Source organism: Strix uralensis, chromosome 13 (genome assembly GCF_047716275.1).
Source record: "Strix uralensis isolate ZFMK-TIS-50842 chromosome 13, bStrUra1, whole genome shotgun sequence".
Classification (NCBI taxonomy): domain Eukaryota; kingdom Metazoa; phylum Chordata; class Aves; order Strigiformes; family Strigidae; genus Strix; species Strix uralensis.
Window position 1 is genome coordinate 16,272,524 of NC_133984.1, and position 17,538 is coordinate 16,290,061.

Here is a 17,538-nt window from a genome sequence, read left to right on the forward strand (position 1 = left end):
TGCTTGCTGTGGTTTCCAAAATGTTTAGATCTGCCTGAATGCTAGAGAAATTCCGGAAATAGTTGTTACTTACTCATACTGGATTGTTTTGGAAGATTTCAGAACTTCCTAAAAGGAGTCAACCCTGAGTACTTACTCTAAAGCCAGAATGATGTCTCCATTTGAAGTTGGCAAGAGCTCGGTTGCAGGGGAACCAGGACTTCCTCTGGTGTTGTTTTTAAACTAAACAACTTCTTGCTTTGCAGATTCCAGATTTTCTTCACAAACTAGAATACTACCCTTTTCCTGTCTAATGTCATCTTTCTTACTAGAAGACTTGCCTAACACAATGAAAAAACATTTGAAAAGTTGCAAGTAGGTGGAAAAAGTATGTTTTCTTCTAATCAGGCTATGACATTAGTAAATTGGATCCTTGGCAAGCTTTTTAACACAAGAGGAAGGACAGTAAACACTATTATTCATATACTTTCAATATTAAACCTTTACAGTGTTTTGGGCTTGGGCTAATTAAAGTCTCTTCTAGCAAAGATAATTTGCTTCCTTATTAAAAGGAAACTTCATAGGATAAAATTTCTAGCTACAGGTACTTATTTAGGTTTTGAGTTACACTTAGAAATTCCAGCAGTGTGTGCAAATGCTGGATAAGTTGATTCTGTTTGAACAGTTAAATGCAGAGAAGATCAGGGCATTTTCTCCTCTGTGAATAGTCACTTCCAGAGGTATAAACCTTCTCCCTACGCACACTTTTGCTCTTACTTAGTCCCATAAGCTTTAGTGACTATTTAAAAGCTATTTTTCTATACTAAAAAAAAAATAGTTGCCAGTTGTTTCTTAGATTTTCACTTAAATTCATGAAAAATTACGAAGTCTCTTCAGTTCTAGAACTTGTGCTCTGATTTCAGACTTTTTTCTGTGGCCCTGGCTGCAGGACATGAATAGAGCATTACATATGATCTGTCTCTGAAGCTTTTAATTGAGGATATCAGTGTCAGATTATACTCAAAGAACATCTCTTCCATCTGTGCTGGTCCATAAAATACAGTGTCAGTGCTTGTATGAGCATTTGCATCAGTTATTTGTTTTCTATAGTAATCTTGGACTATAGAATTTTTGTAAACACTCAGCATATAATAGTAATAAGGAAAATATTACCTCATGAGTGAGGTTTCTAACACGAACACTATAATATATCATTGCAAGTGATAAATGAAGTATAGTCCAGAGAGTTACCGTTTCAAAATTGCTAGAAGCTTATTCACCTGAGGAAAACCCCTCGGAGATGCTGAAAACAGAGCTTGCTGGGAGAGAAACTACATCTATTTTTGTTTGGTTTGGTTTTTTCTTAGACTGTAGTCAGGCCTGACACACATTGATTGCTGATGCTGGGAACATGCATTTCCTACATCAAGAACTGGAAGCTCTGCTGTTTCCAAAATAGATAAGTGTCTTAAGTAGGCTCATTACATTGCACAATTAAGAGAAATAATTAACTTCGTAAGTCAATATAAAATATTACATATTCTAGTATTACATAACAGTTTTATTTTGATACAATGAACTTTTTAATAGGAGTGCTACATTTTCTTATGAGGAAAGAGGAAGGTTACTGAGAACAGAACTGTTGTACTTTAGTAATATGTAGTTGGCTTGCCTTGAAGGTGTCCTTGATGGTGCATCAATGTGAACACCGCACCTCATCCTTTCTCTTCAAGTCTAATTAAATAAGAGATTGAAGGCATAAGATGTAATTTGAATAGCTAAGTTTGGCTTCTAACCAAATGGAATTGGTATGGAGGTACTTTTGCAAGTTCAGTATGTCAGTCTGTTATGCATTATACTTAAAATATGATAAATATTTATTTGGCATGAGTTTGGGATGGTCCTGTTATGGATCAGAACAGCCACATGCAAGTGTCACTAACACTAAAAACATTATTGCACCTCTTATTTATTTCGTATTTCAAGAGAAAATGTTTGTAGGAGAGTTTTGTAAGGGATGTTTAACACAGTTTCAGTCCGTAAAAACTGGTACCTTGATTGAAATTTTAGACTTACAGGGAAGGCTAATAAAATATAACTAGGTTAAACATCAGTTTAAAGCTTTCTGTATATAAAACCAAGTTGTCCAAGAGAACAATTATGCAGTAGACTTTTTGAAGTGACATCTGCATAGTTACATATAGGCTTTTTTTTTTTTTTTTTGCTAGTCATTGGACCAGTGAAGCCTCGCTGCCTACACAACCCCATGCTTTTGTTCTGTAAGCTCTCCTCTTACCTTAGTACCCAAACTCTACTTCATGCTCCTTATGACTCTTTTGGGCAGTGTATGCTGTGGGTAGTCCTGAGTTAATGTTTCTACTGACACTCATCCATCAAGAATGATAACAGTGTTGCTTCTGCCCTGAAACAGAACCATATGGAATCTGAATCTCACTTTCTTGCTTTTTTTTTTTTTTTTTATTAAACTAAACTAAGCTTCTGTTCATAGCTTTATTCAAAACATGTTTAAACGGGGGGGGTGAGTGGGGAGAAGGTGTGTGTGTTCCATAAAAATTAAACTCCTTTTGGGTAGCTTCATCTTTATCTGTACGCTGCAATCTTCAGGCTTACTCTTTTCCAATAGTATCATTGCTCTCCTCTTGTATGGGTACTGTGTGCCACCTTTGTCTAAGTTCATAGGCTGTTCTTCTTCAGGAACATTAAGGTAGAAGTTCTAAAGACTCCTCCTTTATGCAAGGCAAAAAAAAAATCCCAGCCTCTAATACCTTCTTTTTTTCTGTTTTAATATAGATTTAATTGACACTGAAAAAAACCTCAGTCATCACTGTCAGATAACCTTGTAAGTATACCTCTGTGTATGTGTGTGTGTGTGACTTTTTATATGAATATGTTCAGAGAAAAAGGCCAAGTTTGTCATGTTGGGACTGAATTGCCAACAGATGTCTATGAAGAATTACAACTGATTTTTGTCAAGATAGCTAATTTGTACACATTTGTGGTAATTTAAAATGTTTCTAAGTTATCTGTTTTTATAAACACTTACAGTATTTCAAACAAATATGAAATTTCAAAATGAGAAATGCCACCTTTAACTTTTGCTAATGTGAACAATAGGATAACTGGTTGCAAGTGTTTGAAGTGTATACATGCACTTAAAAGTCAAATGGGTGCCAGTTTTAGGACAGAACAAACATTTATTCCCATTAAGACCTTTTTATCATTACTTTTTTATTTCAGGCAGTATTTTGAACATTCTGATGAGGTTTGTTAGCATGTTCGAAAATTCTTCCAGTAAACTTTATAAGTTAGTGTTCAACACTGAATTGAGTTTTGTTGCTTAGTCAGCTTGAAGATCATCTCACATATAAAACACACATTTCCTACATGTAGAAAGGATTATTAGATGACATCAGTAGGATGCAATTTTTCAAACAGTCCTCTTTTCACACATAGCCTTACAATCCATTCTGCAACTTAGTTCAGTTTTAAAGACTTAGTATTGATAATCAATAAAAAATGTGAATTGGATATTGTGAAATACCTGTTTAAATCATGACAGTACTGTTGTAATTCATTGTGGTATTCACATCTCATCAGTGCTTAGATGACAAGAGGAGCGGGTCCTTATCATTTTAGATATGGTACAAAAAGGGACAGCTCTTACCCCAGAGACTTCAGTTCAATTCACTATTGCCCAGATGCAATAAGAAAGTGGAAAATAACAGTGGAAAGATGATATAATTGCAATAAGTATATATTAATAGATACCATTAGTCAATATAGAGTTAATTAGAAAGTAGTAAGCAAATCAATGTGTGAAAATATGATCTTCAGTTCTTTGTATCTGTTGTAATAATATGTCCACAGAAAAGACTCTGAAAATTTTGTGGGTGTTCAGTGTTATACAAGATGCTAAATAACTTAAGTATAATTTATAAAATTAATGTACAGGAGATTAAATTGAATGGAAAAGTTGATGTTTTTTCATAGTAGTGGTCAGTCCAGAACATTGGCTAAAGAATTTAAGTAAATGAGAGCTCAACCCTCTCCTTGCTTTCTAAATTAGTCAGTTCTTGATTATTAGCAAGTAGTTTTTTTACTGGTAGGACTACTTCTGAAAAAGCTTCTACTCAGCCTGAATAAAAGCTATAGTACTGTCTTATTATATTAAATTGTTTGCATTAGTCCAACAAGTCTGCTTTTTATCCAAGTCATTGTGTCTGGTCTTAGGCTTTTTGTTGGAAGGTGAAGAGCAGTGAGAGCTTTCCATGGGGTCTATTTTAGCGTGTAGCACTGTGTCTAATCGTGGGCATGCACTGGAGTTTGCTTACTGTAGTCTTAGCACTGTGGCTGGCTTTTGTTACAAATGCAAGCTCAACTGCTGCTTTTGGAGCACTGAATTAACTTGAATGAAAATATTATACAAGATTTGTGATATAAACCAGTAAACCTTCATTTTAGAGAACTGGAGCTTTGGGGAGTAAAATGATATCTCTTCTGCTGAGGTTTGACTGCTGAGCGGTTGATGATGAGGTTAACTAGTTCTGAAAAGAATGAGCATTCACTTTTATAAAAAGAAATATGCAGAATTCTCTTTTTTCTGAACAAGTCATTCAATAGTAATTTTATTCTATAGATTTAATTAAAAAAATGTTATCATGTTATTTCAAGTATCTGCAGATCTCTTAATTATATTAATTAAATGCTGTTGATACTGGCTACAACGCAACTGCAGATGTTGGAATACTTATTAAAAACCCCAACAATCTATTAATAGATTTCTGTTATGCTGTTAGTAGGAGTTGTCTTGTTTAACCTGAAATGTTCATTGTAGCCTCCCTTATCACCTGAGGATGGAAAATATGTTAATAAAGGTACACTTTGAGGTGTGCCCATGTTCTTTTAATTCTTGATGGAGCCCTGAAAATTTCCCTATTCTCATCTGTTCTGTTTATCAGACTGTCCATGAGAGACTGGGCTTTGCAGTAAGCTAGTCAGTGTTACTCACTCCCCTGTGTGTCTGAGGTACTGCTCTTTTGTTAGTGCACCTTTGCCTTTTTCTTTTTCCTGCTGTGTGCATCACTCATGATGTGTTTGCGTGCTGTGTTTGCATGCCACCCAGATGAAGATAAGAACCTGTATCTTTTACATGCCAGTGCAGACTGGTTACAGACCAGTGGGCTAGCCACAACTGTGGTTTGCTATGATGCTTTTGTGTTTCTCTCACTCACCTTTGGTCTTTATTCAGGCCCGGTTCTCCTTAATGAGGAAAGATTTGACATGCAGACAAAATTTTGCCAAATTGGGCTTTATTTTAAATTGGATTAAATTGGTCAAATTGGATTCCATTTTCCATACCTGGAGTTCTGAAATGCATATATTGAAGTAGGTTTTAGAGGGGGAAAAAGAGATTTGTATAATCCCTTTCCAAGGGTCTGATATTCATAGTTGAAAAGTAACAGATTAAAAGTTCAGTTGCTGGGGTGAAGTTAATAAAGCAGTTTTGGAATATTATGTAGTTTTTAGATTACAACATGTAGACTTTTGAGGACTCAGTATCAAGATACATTTTAATCTGAATATAAGTTGATATAATATTCTGAAAAGGAGTAAAGAAATCTACTGTAACTTTTCTCTGTAGTACAAATATTTAGGGGGAAAACAACTGTTGACCTTTCTCATAATTACACAATTGTAGCATTAATCAAGTAGCTTAAAGACAATATTATGATGTGAAGGACAGACTTCATCTCAACAGCCCTGAACTATTCAAACAGAGATAGCGGGAAAAGTCTTTGAAAAGTAAATATTTGTGGATGCAACAAACAACTATGGAAAAGACCCATCCTCTTTCATGTTCAGAGCAGTACGCTGCTATATCATGCAGGGTACATACCTCTTTACTCAGTTATTTCAGTCTCCTTTGTCTTGATGCATTTGAAGTGAATTCTTAGAAGGACTAAAACTAATGGACTGACTGTAATATTACTGATTTAATTCTTTTTTCTTTTTTTTTCCTGCTCTCTGCTTGGCTCTGGTCTTCACCCACAGGTGTCCACTGTTGGCTCTCAAAGGTTACTAAAATTTTAGCAGCAGCTCTGAAACAGAACTACCTAAGCTTCACTTACTGTTGCTTCTTCCTACACAAAACTGCACTGCTGCTTTGCTCTTGCCTGCTTCAGAACACAATAAGAGATTTTTTTCTTTAAATACCTGCAATGAAACTTAGGCTAGAAGTATGTGCCATTCTCTTGCTGCCTGTGTACTTGTTAATATCTGTGTACAGTATGCTTGTATTTATTCCATGGTATTTTCTCACCAATGCTAAGAAGAAAAAGGCTATGGCAAAACGTTTAAAAGCTAAACCCGTCTCGGACAAACCTGGAAGCCCCTACCGTTCTGTCACTCATCTTGACTCACTAGCAAACATAAACATTCCTGGAGCAGACACATTGGACAAGCTGTTTGACCATGCTTTAACAAAGTTTGGGAAGAAGGACTGTCTTGGGACCAGAGAAATACTGAGTGAGGAAAATGAAATGCAACCAAATGGAAAAGTGTTCAAAAAGGTAAAACTTACAATTTTGTACTTAATTCTGATTTGGTTTTGAGCTGCTTTGTATCTTGCCTCAATAATGGAGGTCTCCTTAATCATCATCTTATTATATAAAACACCCATTTTATAGTAGCTAAAGAATAACAGAATACAGGATGCTCTATTTATTCTAAGTCAAGAAAAGTGAAAACAGATTTTTTTTTTTTCTTTTAATGAATGGCAGTGTGTGTGCTTATGGTATTATGTAGCAACTCACATAAGCTTGTAGAGCTGTACCAGCAGCTTCTTGTCATCGTCATTTTTTTTTCCTCACCAGTTAATTTTAGGAACTTACAGATGGTTATCCTATGAAGAAGTAAATGAGAAAATGAATCGCTTGGGGAACGGACTGACTGCCCTGGGACTAACCCCAAAGAGTACTGTTGTCATATTCTGTGAGACCCGAGCAGAATGGATGATTGTAGCTCTAACCTGCTTCAAGTACAACTTTCCTCGTAAGTGCTGAACTTGTGTACTTCTAATGTATTGTAGAACCATTTCTTAGCCCTCATTTGGCTGTTAAGTATTTTGAATCTGCCAATTCTGTCACTGATGGTGTAAGAATTTTATAAACATACTCTGCCTATGGTCTGAGTCTTAGAAGTTTCCAGTCTATTCTGTGCACTGCACAGATCCCTAAAATTAACTCGCTTGTACTTATGAGACTGTTTCTTCTGATTTTATTGTAGTAATATTCTAGGTGTTAGAATGACAGAACAGTATGGTTACTATTCTGAGGGGTTTTTTTAAATACTCTGAAGAAGTCAGTAGTTGTGTTTCTCTCCCCAAAATGTGGAATGTTTTTATAGTATTTTCTGTCTGTATCATGATTTATGCATCTGAAACAGGAAATGATTATTAGAAGAGAGAAGAATGTTAATCAAAATCATATGCTAGTCTGAGGGGTTCTTGGTGACATTTTTAAGCTGCTCAGGTTCATTACAATTAAGTATATGGGTTTGTTCTTACTTTAAGCTGTCAAAACTCTCTCATCTGTCAACACATACAAACGTCTTGGTGAAGTGGCAAAGGTTACTGTGCACTCACATGCCCAGTCTGCATACAACACACTATGACCCATAGCTTATTTTTGTTGCTGCCTTATGTTTTTGCTTGCACTAGGCTGCTTCTTTTTCTTCCAGTATTAGTAGTAGCTGACTGTGTGAGGAGAAGGTCATGCAGCAGAGTATACAGAGGGGCTGCTAAAGGTCAATTAGGGAAGAGCTGACATTGCTACTGAAGTAGGAGAGGATAGTTAATTGAGTCTTGATCCTCATGCTTTGAGAGGCAGGAAGAATCAGCTATATAACATAACTCTCTTTTTATCCCATATTTCACGGGAATATTAAATTCCTTTAATGGTCTTTGGAGGTTAGAGTTTGAGATAGCAGACAATACTATTAATAGATGATGGGACGAGGTGAACTCCTTGGTGTCTGTGAGGCACCTAATGGCATTACTGTAGCCAGTCAGGGTTAAAAATAATCTAGCAACATAAAAACAGTCTGATTCCTTAGTCTGATATTCTGCCGTGCCCCCATCAGTAATTTCACGGGAGCAAGCAAAGTAGCTGACACTGCTGGAAGAGCTGCTTGTAGAAGTGCATAGCTTTAAGCTGCGACTGGTGCCCTGCGACGTTGAGCGCATCACCTCTCCCCCGAGTTCTGGGTGCAAAGAGCTCAGGGGCAGAACACATGTTCTCAGCTGCTTACTCTGCAATTGCTTCCTGCATTATTGTTGGGTTTTGATAGATCTCTTTGTTTTGATGATTTTTCTTCTATAGAATAAAATAGACTATGTCAGTTGGAAGGGACCTACGCTCTAGTCCAACTGCCTGACCAACTCAAGGCTGACCAAAAGTTAAAGCATCTTATTAAGGGCATTGTCCAGATGCCTCTTAAACAGTGACAGGCTTGGGGCATCGACCACCCCTCTGGGAAGCCTGTTCCAGTGTTTGACCACTCTCTCAGTAAAGAAATGCTTCCTATACAACTGTCCTCCTCATTCCAGAGGTTTCTTGTGGCATAAAATTCAGATGTGGAAAAATTAAAAGCTGTTTTGTTTCCGAATTAGAAAATTCCCCATTGAGCTAATTTTATTCCCCTCCATTCCCTTCCCCCCGCCACCCCCCCGCCCCGCCCCGAGCTCCTCCAGCAATGCTTTCCGGTGAGCTAAAGCAAGAGCTTTTGCATTTAGTATTACTTTAACATTTCTTTCGTGTTCTCCCTCTCCTTACTGTAACAGTTGTTACGTTGTATGCCACCCTGGGTGAAGAGGCAGTAACATATGGTCTCAATGAGTGTGGAGCATCGTATCTGGTCACTAGTGTAGAACTTCTTGAGAGCAAACTTAAGGTAATTCGGTACCAGCTTCACGTGCTTACAAGCAACCCTATAATAATTTCACAGTGCAGTGCTAAAAATTTCACTTCTCTTTTATAGACTGCACTGTCACAGGTCTCCTGTCTTAAACATATCATTTATGTGGACAAGAAGACTATAAATAAATCGGAATACCCTGAAAACATGGAGATTCATAGTATGCAGACAGTAGAAGAGTTGGGAGCCAAACCAGAAAACTGTAAGTGAATCACTTCACAAAGAACTAATCAAGCAATGTTAACAGTGAAATCAGACCTAGGTTAAGAGGGATGCATAGCAGAAAAAAAAACCACCCATGCAGGTCTCTAACACAAAGGCAGTGGCAGATTGCCAGTTCATCTTCTGGCTTCCTTTAAATAAATGGAAAATTTGTTTGATCTCTATTTCTTGTCCTGCACCTTTGTTGAAGCATCAGGTATTTCAGGATAAAACTTTATTTTTAACTTCTAAACTATAACCAGAATAATTTAATTTTGAGACTCCACCTTTTGTTTCTGGAAGTGAAATAGAATCTGGTGCAGTGTTCCATTTTCTGCTACTCTTACCTTTTATTCATCATATTTTCAGTATTTTTCCTAAGAAAAGAGGAGAAAGCACTTGAGGCTTTTTTGCTTGTTGGCTTGGAAATGTCTTTTTTTTTTTAACCAATCTGTAGCTAAAAAGCCCCTTGGGCTAGAGGAATAACCATTACGTCCCTTGCTATATTGGGCAGCTAGGAGTGACTGTAAACATCCGCTTTAAGAAAGGAAGAAACAACCTTGATCATATCTTTTCCTTAAATCAACAGTCAGTGCTTAGCCAGATCTCCTCTCTCTTGAATAAAAGTGGAGATAAACTGGCAAAGGAGCTTTTCACAGTGAAGCAGATATTCATTACATCTGCTTATCTTTGATCAGCTTAAGGTACCCATACAAACCAGCGGTTACCTGGAGGGGTGGTGTTTTGTGGGTTTTTTTCCCCTAAAAACCCTGCTTCCCTTGCAGACACTTCTGCTGCCTCTCTAGCTGTGAAAGCCATGGAAGCTAATAATTTTCATCCTAAGAATAAATGCCAAGGGATCAAAACAAAAAATCAAAAGTCAAGTTTTGTAAGCTTTTCCACTAACTAGCAACTTACCTGAGGAAGGTTCATTTAAAAAAAAAAAAAAAGTAGCCTTAGCTCTACAGCCTTGGCTTTGGAAGAAGTGTTTGACAGAAAAGCTGACTTGCAGCTTTTTGGGGTGTTGTTTTGGTTTTGTTTTCCTTTTTCTCAACCTGTTGTTTCTCTCCAGTACTGTATTTCTCTCCTTCACTGCCCTTGACAGGTTTACTTGGTCTTCAGAAGGCTTCTTCTACGGAACTTTCAGTCAACTATAAGACATAATGGCAAAAGTATCACCCAGATTGAGTAGATGCCCAAGTACTTGTCATTCCTTTCAAAACCTGCCTTCCCTCACTTCCTCTTAAAAACAGATCACCACTCTCTTCATCTGCATCCGCCGCTGACCCCTTAGCAGCACACTGTGCTTACCTTTGCTGAAGCACCTGCTTCACACTGGTTGATTACAGACATTTTCACATTGGTTAATTACAGAAATAACAATTTAGAAATAGATAAGGATTAATAACAGTTTTTCTCCTGCATTTTGTAGCAAGCATTCTGCCAAGCAGACCTGTTCCTACAGACTTGGCTTTAGTAATGTACACCAGTGGCTCTACTGGGAGACCTAAAGGAGTGATGATGATGCATAAAAACTTAATAGCTGGAATGACAGGACAGTGCGAGAGAATACCTGGACTGGGGTAAGAAACACTTAGTTGTCATGTGTACAGAGAGATAAAACAGTACGCAAGTTTATAGAAAGTCTGTTGCTGGGATCAGGTGTTGCCAAATGTCTTCATTTTATTGTGAGCCCACTAATCTTTAAGAAATCTATCTTGTGTTTGTGAATTTACTCTATTGTTTGAAAAGGGTTCCCTTCTAGCTCTTGCCTCACATACTGTTTCCGCCCTTTGCTTTAGGTCTGTGATAGATTTTGCACTATCTTGTGCATCAGAAGATGCCACCAGATAAGGAGATTCCTCATCTAGGCAAACTTGGGAAATTTTTTTATATGTTTTCAGGCAGCTAGAATCACTTTAGGAAGTAGATCAGAACCTACCATGTCCGTTGATCTAGGGACAGCATGGATGGATAATGCACAAGCTGCAGAACCAGATCAATTATACTTCACTGAAATGAGCAGAAAAGTAATAAATGGTGCCCTGATGATAGTAAAACCAACTGCAAACTCCCTCACACTAATATTTTGAGGAAATTTTTCATGAATGCTTGTTTGTCACTGCATTCAGGAAGGGTTTAATAGCTGAAATAAACTACGTTGCTAAACTCCTTTTGTGATAGGATATAAAACCAATTCTGACTGATGCTGAAAGCTTCTGTTAAGTCACAGCTCTGAATTTCTTGCTGAGAAATCGCCAAGAAATTATTTCCCGAAATCAGCCTCAGTACTTCAGTGACCAGTTCTCTTTCTACTAATATATATTAGAAGGAGACACTGTGATGACTATTAAGGATTTGTAAATCATTGGTGATTATTTTAAAATATAGTGATTTCATCCTTAATTTCATACCTGGGATGAAATCTCCCACAAGGAGAGAAAATAGTAGTGGAGCACTAAGAAATCTTTGAGCTACCTAGAAAACAAGGAAAATCCTGTAATTCATACTGATTTCAGTAAGGTGGGATTTTCCCCACTTTGTTTATAAACTGTGGTTTGAAATTGCACCCTTCTTGCATGCAGAAGAATAAGCCTGACTTGTGATCCAAATCTTTCAAAGAGTAATAACTAAGCACACAATAAAACTGTTAAACAGTGTTTTCAGTCCACTTGTGCATCATTAATTAGGTAATCCTTTCCTTTCCTAGACCCAAGGATACTTACATTGGTTATTTGCCTCTGGCCCATGTATTGGAATTGACAGCAGAAATTTCTTGCATCACTTACGGCTGCAGGATTGGCTATTCCTCGCCACTCACACTATCGGATCAGGTGAGGGGGAAGAGGGAAACTTAAATTTGCTTTTGCAGTCTGCATTCTTCTTGCTCAGCTATCCTCTTTCATTAAAGAAATGCTGATGTATATGGCACACTTCAGGAATGTAATTCTTTTTCAGAAAATGATGCAAATTAACGTGTCTGGTGAACTGTAGCAGTGGATCATATCATATAAAGTTTATTAAAACCTTTACTTTTGTGATACTTAGGAAATTAAAAGAAAACCTAATAAATGCATATAGCACTGGATATCAGGATAAGAACAGCTATTAACAGATTAGCTGAATGTAAGACTGTTTAAAGTGGTTTTAAGTTTTTGGTCTCACTTTATCAGTTCTTTATCCAGTTAGTGTAGATCTTCTATTTAGCCCTTTGCTGTTTTCCATTTAACAGTTAAGATAAATAAGAGCAAATTAAGCTGGAGAAGAATGCTTCTGTAGATTTTGCTGGTATAGAAATTGCATCAGGCAAAAAAAACTCCCAGAGGAAGATGGAGGAGAAAGCAAGTACTAGAGGGAGGAAGTAAGAGAAAGATATACAAAGTGGACTTAACCAGGTTGGGCTTGTAAAACATCTAGTATTTTGGTTGAAATTACTGTTAATCATTATTTTTTCCATCACAATCGGAAAAAAAAAATTACACAGGAAATGTTTTTTGGAGGGACAGGGAAAGAGATTTAAGCAAATTATATGCTAATATGTCTCCAGTCTTTAGTCCTTTTCTAAAGATCTTCTTGGTTTTCAGCTTCATAAATTAACATTTTTTCTTTATTACAGTCAAGTAAAATTAAGAAGGGAAGCAAAGGAGACTGTTCTGTACTTAAGCCTACACTGATGGCAGCTGTGCCTGTAAGTATGCAGAAGCAGATATGTTGAGCAAAAAATTATGCTTTCTATCTTGTTCGTGCTAGGAAAATCTACTTACTAACATTTTTTTCCTCTTCATCTGTAAGTAACTGTCACTAATAGGAAGAAAGCAGAATATAGAAATTCCGGTTGTTATGGCTTGAACGGAGTACTGAAGCTGCAGATGAGCACAAGAATACATTCTAAAGCCAAGACCCTTTTTGATCCAAAACTGTAAATGTGTTTTAATAGTTACAAGTGATGTTTTACTGGGCTACTGACACAAGAATAGGATACAGAAAGTCTTTGACATCCACAGTCTGAAACTCCTTTTTGCATAGGGGAGAAAGCAGGGTGGCTTTGGCTAAGATGGACACTGTAAGGATAGGGGTGTTTGGCTGAGTTACAGAATTTAGCAAATTAAGCTGTGCTGCCATGTTGCTGGGGTGCTCAATCTCAGCTGCTTTGTCCCCAAGGTGACACTGAGGCTAAGTCTCTCTTGCTGTTTCTAGGGTAAGCAAGCCATGCTTGTAAGAAAAAATGATCAGGAGACTGTAACTCCTGTTGCTTCTGTAGCTCACATTGGTCTTTGGGTGACCAGGCTTCTGCATTCCACAAGGTCTTAGTGCTATTCAAAAAATACACAAATGGTTGCATCTTTCTAATGCAAAAACTTCCTCATATGTCCTGGAATCACCTGTACTTCTTTTGTGATCATATCACATCTGTGGCTCCTAAGACTGGTAGCACCAGCTTTTGCCACATGGTGGTGACGAGCAGGTAGGAGGATTTAATCTCATTTGAGAATAGAGAGTTTTGGTTGGATTTGTTTGTTATGCAGCATCTTTTAGGAATAGCCAAGAGTTTCAAAATCAATTACTCACTTGCATTTTTTGGTTTATAAAATAATAATCACATATAGGCTTGGTGTTTTTCTTAGTAATTAACTGAGTAAAAACTAATATGTCTGAGAACCCCAGCTTTTTGGAAAATATCCATTTAGATTTACTTCCTGTGGAAAATTCTAAATGCTAGACTACTGGCAGAAACAGTATAAATTTTAAATACAGTCATAATGAAAAAAAAAAAAAAAAGTCCATGCAGGCAGCTTCATATGAATTAACTGCAGAACAGTGATAATGCTGAACCCCACTTAAATGTCTTGATTCTACAGACTTACTATCACAAACAAGTTAGCAGAGAAAAAATAAAATTGAAACTGAAGATCCATTTTCAGTTGATAGCATACAGGAGAAACCTTTGGAGGGTTCTAGTAGGACAACATATGACATCATCTAATAAATATTTCTCTCCTTAGACTATTTGTCTTGTTTTCATCATCAAAACATAACATCACCAGTGATTAGAACATATAAGGAACAAAATGGAAAATAATTCTAACAGAATTCAGAGACACAAATATTTCTAAATTTTGATTCAATAAGAACATTATGATAAGGGTTAATAGTTCCCCCCAGCCTTTGTAATTCTGAATACCTTGTCATGCCTCTGTAATCTTTCCAAAAAACTACAGTTGATTCTGCTTTAAGATATTTGTCTGGCTTTTGGAAATGTTAGATGATATTCAGCAGGTAAACTGGGCTGAAAATAGCATACAGTTTTTCTAAAATTCTCATTTGTCAAAAGCCCAATCACGAAGATCTGAAGGAACTAATCAAAACCACTAATGAGAGTAGTTTCAAACAGGGCTTTAATATTTTGATCTCTGATATTTCAAAGTACATCATTTTCATAGCTTTCTCTTCAAATTTAATTTTACTTTTGTTAGAAAGCACATAAATACTTCAGAGCATTGTGCTCTGTACCAGACTTGAAGGAGCCAGTCTTTAAACTTATGTTAAATACTTCAGCAGTCTGAACATTATTTATTTTAAGTTCTGTGTCTTTTAGTGAACATAAGCTTATTATTTTAATGGAAATTAATTTCTTGTCTGTGACAGAATTGTGGGGGTTTTGGTCAGGTAACTAGAAGTACTGCAACCATGTTGCTTTGAAAGTTGAAAAGGAATTGGTGAAACGAAATCTCTCGGTTCATTCCCTTGTGCTTGCCAATTGCTGTGGATAAAGTACAGCATCAGGACTCCTAAGCACAATAAATCTTGCATGGCATATACCAACCTTTAACAAAGAAATTTAAACTTGAATTCAAAATTTTCTATATCAGTTTGTCACATTTTAAGTACAGGTTAAGGTATAATGTAATAATGTAAGCAATATACTATAGCAAGTTTTATTACACTATGGTGTGTTACCCAAGATTTGTAGCTGTGGTTGATAGAGAAGATATCTTCAGAATGAGGGTGGAAAGTATTTTAAAACCAAATCTGAGGTCTAGAAAGCTGTTTGCAGAAGCGCAAGGGGTACTATGAATTACTGCAGTATGCCTGAAGACCCGCAGTGGGTACTCAGTTGCTTGCCCCTTGACTTACCTGTCTGCCTAATTCAAGGCAAGTGTTCCAATATAAGGTATATACTACAGTGTGAGGGTTCTTCCCCTCTAGTGATACTGGTGTGAGGAGGAAAAAGTGAATGGAGAAAAGTAAAGGCTGCCACTGATTTTCTCCTGCATTTTCAATACTTCATTCCAAGCTGTGATGGTCTATAAACTGACTAATTGATCACACATTAAAAGCATTACAGTCAAGCATTGCCTAACCAGTGATGCAGACGTTTTCATTCTTACTTTATCCATTTTAAAGGAAGGATAATAGGGGATTTTATTTTATTACTAACATGGAATTTAATTTACACATGCTAGTCTATTCTATGTGGTAATTTTCCTTGCTTTTTTTAATGCTTTGTAGGAAATAATGGACAGAATTTATAAAAATGTCATGAGTAAAGTTCAAGAGATGAACTATATTCAGAGAACTCTGTTCAAGATAGGCTATGACTACAAATTGGAACAAATCAAGAGGGGATATGATGCACCTCTGTGTAACGTGTAAGTATAATTCACGGTCCAAGTGTACCTTTTTCCTTGTGATTTGTTAAGACAGTCTAAAAGAATAACCATCTAAGCTATCTCACATCAGACAATTCTCATCCAATATGCAAATATCATCTAATGACTAACTGAAATAATCCAAGTTCTTACTGGAAATGGATAAGGTGTTTAATGGTAGGAATGACTAACCTTCAAAACAGATGACTAGTTAGTTTTCATTGGATTGCTTTTTTTTTAGTAATAAAATTGGAATGTTTGTTTAGTTAAGTTACAGGAATTCCACCATCTTCAAGTGTTACAAAAGAGGTAACTTTTTGATTATCCCTGCTGTTCCCTAAAATCTGTGCATGATTAAATTAATTTTAAAGATGTTCCAGCTGGGAGGGAAGAAGGTGGTTTGTGTCTTTTTCTTTTTATAAAAGTGATCTGAGCAAATTATTTTTAATGCTTTTTTCCTTCTTTCTAGACTACTGTTTAAAAAAGTAAAGGCACTACTGGGAGGGAATGTCCGTATGATGCTTTCTGGAGGAGCACCACTCTCACCTCAAACACAAAGATTCATGAACATCTGTTTTTGCTGTCCTGTTGGTCAAGGCTATGGACTAACAGAAACATGTGGAGCTGGAACAATTACAGAAGGTAGTTAAAATGCTTCTGGAAATATGTAATTTAAGATATACATATATATGAGGGCTTGGTGGTTTTTTTGTAAAGTCAAAATGGCTGTAGTTCTTAACTGCAACAAAGTAACTAGAGATAAGCTACTGCTTATTTATGGTTTGAGTTTATATTTCAAATGACAAAAGTCTTTGTATTCTTCCTTGTTCTTTCCCTCAGTTGCTGATTACAGCACTGGCAGAGTTGGAGCTCCTCTTATTTGTTGTGAAATAAAATTGAGAGACTGGCAAGAAGGTGAGAGTATTAAATGCTTTGATTTCTGAGTAACTAATTTAACCACTGTATAGTATAGCTGGTTTCTTTGCCTATCTGCTTAGGTAGATGTAGCACATGAAGTTATTGTTCTGGATCTTTTATGGTAGTCATCAGTTTGTGTGCATTAACTTCAAGCTGAAGTTTCAAAATATTTTTTGGCAGCAGAATATAGAAGTTAAAAATAATTGCGTGGGGATTTTCTTTTTTTCAGGGGGCTATACTAATAAAGACAAGCCTAATCCTAGAGGAGAAATTATAATCGGTGGACCTAATGTCTCAATGGGATATTTTAAAAATGAAGAGAAAACAACAGAAGAATTCTCCATTGATGAGAACGGTCAGAGATGGTTCTGTACAGGAGATATAGGGGAATTTCATCCAGATGGATGTCTGCAGATCATAGGTTGGCCTCAGTTTTTGATATCTTAATATATTGTAAGATCTCGTCTAAACATAATAAGCATGCTGTTAATCCTGTTGGCTTTGCCAGGGCTAATCTACTTAAGATTTCCTGCCTGCAGAATCACCATGTAAAACACATTCCCAAAAGTCCTCGCAGCTGTAGGAAAGTTTTGGAAGTGATGCAGTTTCCTGTGACATTATCACTATCTAAATTTAGCACATGGACTTTAAAGAATAAACGTAAGATTAATTTTTGGTATTAATTACAAAGCTTTAAAATCAGAGTCCTAATCACCTTCACACAAGTTGTGTGACAGGAAGTGTAGTGCTATATAAAGTTTTTTACAGAAGTCTTTATAAAGTTGGCAAAATATGT

The 17,538-nt window shown here is 36.5% G+C and overlaps 1 protein-coding gene across 5 annotated transcripts in view; it reads left to right on the forward strand.

Annotated features, from left to right (window-relative positions):
- Positions 1–17,538, forward strand: part of ACSL4 (acyl-CoA synthetase long chain family member 4) — a 40,583-nt gene that overhangs the window by 17,596 nt on the left and 5,449 nt on the right. The window contains exons 2-14 of one of the 5 annotated variants that reach the window (XM_074882711.1): positions 2,791–2,839; positions 4,959–5,025; positions 6,330–6,569; positions 6,873–7,050; positions 8,840–8,949; positions 9,037–9,175; positions 10,607–10,757; positions 11,885–12,008; positions 12,791–12,862; positions 15,685–15,824; positions 16,294–16,466; positions 16,665–16,739; positions 16,972–17,163. In XM_074882711.1, the coding sequence (XP_074738812.1) occupies positions 6,342–6,569; positions 6,873–7,050; positions 8,840–8,949; positions 9,037–9,175; positions 10,607–10,757; positions 11,885–12,008; positions 12,791–12,862; positions 15,685–15,824; positions 16,294–16,466; positions 16,665–16,739; positions 16,972–17,163 (1,582 nt within the window). In that variant the 5' untranslated portion in view covers positions 2,791–2,839; positions 4,959–5,025; positions 6,330–6,341. Of the gene's footprint in view, positions 1–2,790; positions 2,840–4,958; positions 5,026–6,051; positions 6,570–6,872; positions 7,051–8,839; positions 8,950–9,036; positions 9,176–10,606; positions 10,758–11,884; positions 12,009–12,790; positions 12,863–15,684; positions 15,825–16,293; positions 16,467–16,664; positions 16,740–16,971; positions 17,164–17,538 lie in introns of all 5 variants that reach the window. The other 4 variants (XM_074882713.1, XM_074882709.1, XM_074882710.1 and 1 more) reach the window with 4 other exon arrangements.